We start from the raw sequence: 6000 nt of genomic DNA, 5'->3' as shown, positions 1-6000 counted from the left end.
ATGCATTAAGATATGTTTACAAGTTCGATTTTAAAGAGGAAGAAAGAAAAAATGAAAGACTTAAATTGTTCTCCTTTAAAACCCAGCTGAAAAATAGATCTTATTATTTTTTCATTAACATAGTATTTTCTTTAGCAGAACTATATCTCTCAATTAGTAACGTGATTGCCCAACTCGAGAGTAGCAGAAAAATAGTAAGATAAAGCGAAATATCAAAACCACCTTTTTAGGTGAAATTGTTTTTATATTCATAGACAAAGACATTATATCGTTGTGTACGTCACGCTTGGTGCACCTTGAAGCACAGAACAAATAGAACAAGAATGGACAGATGAGTAAGTCACTGTACAATTGTTTTGTCTATGATTACATAACCGGATAATTATTATACTCTACTAACATGAGGATCAGTTTTCCTGTTGAATTGACAGTATGGTCTACATATGTAAAATTTATTTAACATCTAACAACATATTTTAGTACCAAAATATAATTAAAAGATATATCCAAGATATATTGCGATATATGGATAATTCAACCTAAATATTCAACTTACTAATTAACTCTAGAGTTTACAGATATTTTTATATTTTACTTGAACTTCTATAATTCTACGAAAAAGAGAGATACATGCGAGTTAGTTTGTTTTCATGACCTAGGATTGTAATCTCCTAAGAAATTAAGAGTTAACTCAGGTTAACAATCATGCAATTGATCAATGATGACTTTTTTTCCTCGGCCAATAGAAATCAAACCTTTCACATCATACTTGAACCCAATTATTTCATTCTGTTGGTTCTATCGGTTTACGACTTTACGGTATATTTCTGTCACTTGGCTACTAGGAATGAAAAAGGGAAAAAAGAATGGAAGAAGAAAAGGAGCAAATTATTTCCAAAAAGGTTTCTTTGAATAAAGAGCTCTAATAATTTATGCCCAGCATACTTTAGAACAATAGATTGAAGGAAAATGCAGCTCAGAAGATAATCTAAGCCAAAATGCATGTTGCAAAACATATCTTACCATATTTATGGAGCCACATCTTTTATCTCAAAATGTGTACCACTCCATTTTGGGACAGCAAATGTGTTTCCCATATCTATATAGGTATTATCGACTATAAAGGCCCGCACAAGTAAGAGGTATTAGTCAGCAACCCTGATTTATAAATAGACAATGAGGAAACTAAGCAGAACAAAGTCTTAAGGAGAAGTATGAGCATTGATTTTCTAAAGCTACCACCCTTAAATAGATGATGCAATGCAAACTAAAAGCAAAATGCTAAATTCTCCTAAAAATCATCCAAACTTATAATCTACTTACCTAAAGAGGGGAGAAAAGATTGAAAAGACAGTTTTAGAACTCTCAAAACTTCAAAAGCATATTAAACTTGCATGCTTTTTAATTTTTCTTCCCTCCATAGAAAATAGAAAATTCGTGAAGCTGACTTTTTAAGATAATTTAGCATTTCTGAAATTATAAAGGGCATCACTGGACAAAAGCCTGCTGGTACTAGAGATATATCTATCTACCACAGATTGGTAAAAGCCATTTCAATCAGGAATCTACTCATAGTATCCATTTTCATCAGGTGATTGATGTGCTCCATGACCAGTTCTTCCTGCATACCAAAAAAAACTCACTTCAGTCTCCTTTCTCTCCATTTTAAATCCATCGGAAAAAGAAAAGGAAGAGTGGCAGGTTTTCAAAACTGCCGACATTCATACCTGTCAGTTCAAAGTCCGCATTTCTTGAATCCGGATGACCTCCCCAGTCAGAGGGACGGGAATGCGTCCCTTGCATACCACCTTGTTGAATATTGAAATGACTTCCTCCAATAGTTTGATGCTCCTCATTTCCCCTGATTGGATTCCCTGTAGAAGAGTCAACTGCTCGGCCGAATCCAAAACTTGATACCGGATCACTGACCGGTGGTGGTGGCAACTTGGTGGAAGAAACATCACCTTTATTTCCAGCACTAGCATCCTTCTTGGGGTCAATAACGAAGGCACCAACAATGACCTGTGTGAATTAAATCCAACAAGAATTCATGTTGTATAGTATACCAGCTATTATTTGGTATAAGTGAAAATAAGAAAATTAAAAGTAGAACAGTGAAATTTGACAATATATTTGGATAAAATCAGTATGCATTGATAATTGGTCAAGACAAAAGTATGAGGTAGGACATAGCTCATATCTCCCACCAAAAGTTCAAGTTCAAAAGAAGTTCATTATGAAATTACCTGAACTGGACCAGCAGCTTTAAGGGGTCCACCAACGCCACCACCTATGATTTGCCCATCAGTATTAGATAAGCATACACTGAGACCACCAGATCGACTTCCAACTTCATTACGGATATAGGAACCATTAAGTGAAACAATCTCAAACCGTCCCTGATTACAAAACACAGAAATAGTTTAACAGTGACAATGACAACGGGCTAAAGCTTTCACAGAAGGGGAGTGTAAGAGATATCTACAAAAAATGACATACTATTCTGTTTAAAGGTCTAATTTCTATTCCCAAATATTTTTACCATCAATATCTTCTCACGGGGCAACATTTTGTGCATTTGATTACGAACCTCCTTATATCCCAAAAGGGAGGGGCCTCAGGCATAGACCACAATTTTATTCTTTGTTACTTTGTGCACAATAGCTGGGAGCACGTACATGAACATGCTTAAAACTAGAGATAAAAAAGGTGGCTTAGTACAGGAGACTTCCACCTAGTGGGGTCTGGGGAGGCTAGATGTATGTAGCTTAATCTTTTTTCAGGATTTGAACTCATGACCTCAATGTCACAAGGCAAGCAACGGTACCGTTGCGTAGAGGCTCACCCTCTGCTTAAAACCAGAGATAGAACCCGTAAAAAAATAAAGAGGTGAAAAGAAAATCGGATGAAGCAGAAAAAAATGATTGACAAATATAAATACAGTGGAGAGATAAAATTAGTTTGGCAGTCCCATTTTTTAAGGTTGTTGGAGGAATAGGGATCATAATAAAAGACATGGGAAAAGAAAGTGATTAACACTTTACCTCATATGTAATACTGCCTCCTGAGGTTGCTGGCTGACTAAGAGAGGCATTAGAGATGAAACCAGATGCAGAAAGAATGCAGATCTCACACTTGTTTTGTTGCATGAAAAACATAATTTTTTGGCCAACATCCTATTAACGGCGTTCACAAAAATAATTATAGGAGTAACAGATAGAGAAAACAAAGCTGGTTAATTAAACATCATTGAGCAAATGACAAACATAATAAATCCAAGTATCATAGAAAAAGATATTCAAGTTAGTTAAATAATAAAAGATTCAAAACCATTTTCAAGGTTAACTTTAAGAAGAAATGAGATAAATTCAGAAAAATATGCACAATCATATAAAGTTCCCATTTCAGTGAAATAAAATGTTGTATGTGGAGATGCAGAAGATAAAACAAGACATGTTTTTCTGACTCTAACTCCATATCACACCGTTGTGTCTCACCTGAATCCATTTCCAGCTCCTTTAAGCAGGTTGCTAGAGAGTAATATGTCAGAGTGTGTTATGTGTAAATATTTGGCTAGGCCAATACTAATTAAACTTCACAAATAGGTTGTCAATGAAAGGTTGATACAGTATATTAAATTAAACCCCGACAACAAGCATACTAAGTAGTAACACTATCCCCTCTATAGTGGTATGTAGAAATATTGACTAAGTTTAGACCAAAACGCAAGCCTGTTTACATTAAGTTCACTGTTTGGTATATCTGGCTGGAAGCAAGGTTCTAAATTTGAGATCGCAACATCAATCACAATTTCCCGCAATTGTCCAAAAATATAGTGGCATTTGCACTATCTGTAACCACAATTTACAACCTTGGCCAGAAGCATATAAACTAAACATTTGGGAACCACTCAACTCACTATTATGAGAAACAGGGTTTTAAATATAGGTCCACAATTGTTACATAGCTGCTATATCAAGGTTTTGGGAGTCACTGTATTGCAACCTCAATCGCGGTCACATAAATTGTATTTTCCCATAATTGTCCGAAACATAAGGTTTTGGGAGTTTAGAGTTTTCGAAACATTGAAACCCTACCTACCAGATAGGTATGCAAAGATGCAGACATGTAAAATAAAATCAACAGATCATACAAGAGGATAAGTGAATAATAACAATGATACATACCTCACCAGCAAGAACATTAATGAAATGTGGAGTGAAATCTTGTCCTGCAGTACCTGCATAAACGAGAATGAATAAACAAGATGAATATTTAATAATAATAATAATAATGAAAATGAAACCCTTGAAACCCTTGAAATCTGGAAAACGAAGAAAACCTAGAGAGAAGGATTGAGTTGATTTTTTGTTAGAAGAAAGAGATGGAGAAGGAGAAGACGATGTCGTAGCGGCTTTCCTAGCAGCGATAGCTTGTTCAGGAGAAGAGTATTTTCTCGGTCTCCCTCGTTTCTTCTTCTGCAATTGTGACTGAGACGACACCACAGAAGGAACCACAGTAGTTGTTGTTGTGGTGGTGTGAGGGTACAGCATATGAGAGTGGGACCCATCGCTAGTTGGCGGCACCACCCCATTCGTCGGAGGCGGCGGTGGCGGCGGCTGGTGGTTGAAGTGGTGGAAATAGGAGCTTAGGTTGTTATTGTTATTGGTGTGGTTGGTGCTGTCATGGGCTTCCATTTAGTACGAACTAGACCGAGAAGAAAAAACAAGGTGCTCAGTTACTCTGCGACGCAATTTTTTATTTTTTTCTATTTTTTATAATAAAGAAATGGGGTTAATGGGTGATGTTTATTTAGATGGAGTGGCGCGTTTTGAGCCGTTGGATTGGATTTGGTTTTGGTTTGGTTTTACCGTATTAGCCTCGTTGAGTAAATCGGTTCCATTTGTTACTTTCATGAGTTTCATCTATCTTTTTTTGTTGTTGTTGCTATCTTCTACTTCAAAATGAGAAATCAAATAGAAGGAAACGATGATTGTGTTGGAAAATAGAGTGAAATTGAAAAAAAATGAGAAGTTTCGTATTGTTGATTATATTTTAGAGTGAAGTCTTATATTCAATTAAGAAGTTTGCAACTCTTTAGAGCTTTTATCTTTTGGAAAAAGTGTGTCCATTGAATGATATTTTTCATGGTTTTTTTGCCCCCATTTGTTTGTTAATGTAATTTTCGAGAAAGTTATCTCCCTTTCTTTCTTTTTAGTGGCAAGTCATCCTTTCAAGAGAATTATTCTTATCTTTGAGCTGTATATCCTTATTGAAATATATTTATAAAATATCAGAATTTATAGTTAACTATATAAATATTGTGAATGATTTATCAATGAATATGTTGTTTGGCTTAATGATTGTACCTTTAAGCATTGAACTCAAGGATGTGGGTTTGATCTTGTAATTGGTCATTTTTTAGTTCACATTTTATTTAATGAGTTGAAATAAAAATGAAGGGATGCATCCATTGAGACTCAAACAAGGAACAACCACTTGCCAAAGAGTGTGCTTACCCCTAGGCTATCAGCAAATCTTCAAATTAAATTTGAAACATTTTAGTATATAGTTGTTCGTACATTACTACATAATCTCAAAAAGTGTATTTCCATTAGGTGATATGAAATTCTCTATAAATAGATAGACACTTGAAGAGTGTGCTTTCCTATCTAAGAAATCATCCAAATTTTTCCTATCTAAAAAATCATCTTTCATTTCTTTAGCATTAGAGAAGTATAAGAAATATAAGTTTGTAAACTATTATTGAAACATATGCTTGTTGTGTTTGTGCAAAATATATCAAAGTTTTCCAAAGTATTTTGAAGGAGATTCACTGTTAATCCAATATACTTAATTTGGTGGGGGCAAATCGAACATAAAAATTAGTCTAGTAACACATGATTTGGAGAATTTTACATGCATATTCATCAATCATTGAGATACATGTACGAATAAGGGATAACAACCTTATCAATCAAGCTTTCTCACATTAACAAC

The 6000-nt window shown here is 34.8% G+C and overlaps 1 protein-coding gene across 1 annotated transcript; it reads right to left on the bottom strand.

Annotated features, from left to right (window-relative positions):
* On the bottom strand, positions 1146-4764 carry LOC109354279 (AT-hook motif nuclear-localized protein 14-like). Its single transcript, XM_019596663.1, has 6 exons — positions 4343-4764; positions 4188-4240; positions 3045-3176; positions 2247-2399; positions 1728-2022; positions 1146-1621 (listed from the first exon to the last, which is right to left on the bottom strand). The coding sequence occupies exons 1-6, from the start codon at positions 4695-4697 to the stop codon at positions 1566-1568; spliced, it is 1044 nt and encodes a 347-aa protein (XP_019452208.1). The 5' UTR covers positions 4698-4764; the 3' UTR covers positions 1146-1565.

The sequence above is a fragment of the Lupinus angustifolius genome, chromosome LG08 (assembly GCF_001865875.1).
Source record: "Lupinus angustifolius cultivar Tanjil chromosome LG08, LupAngTanjil_v1.0, whole genome shotgun sequence".
In the NCBI taxonomy this organism is placed as follows: Eukaryota; Viridiplantae; Streptophyta; class Magnoliopsida; order Fabales; family Fabaceae; genus Lupinus; species Lupinus angustifolius.
The sequence above is the reverse complement of the archived record's forward strand: the minus strand, read 5'-3'. Positions and strand labels throughout refer to the sequence as shown.

Coding starts and splice junctions, on each gene's coding strand:
- LOC109354279 (XM_019596663.1), bottom strand. CDS start 4,697: ATGGAAGCCCATGACAGCACCAACCACACCAATAACAATAACAACCTA. Junction 4,241..4,342: donor AACTCAATCCTTCTCTCTAG/GTTTTCTTCGTT, acceptor TCGTTTATGCAG/GTACTGCAGGACAAGATTTC. Junction 3,177..4,187: donor TTAATGTTCTTGCTGGTGAG/GTATGTATCATT, acceptor CGCCGTTAATAG/GATGTTGGCCAAAAAATTAT.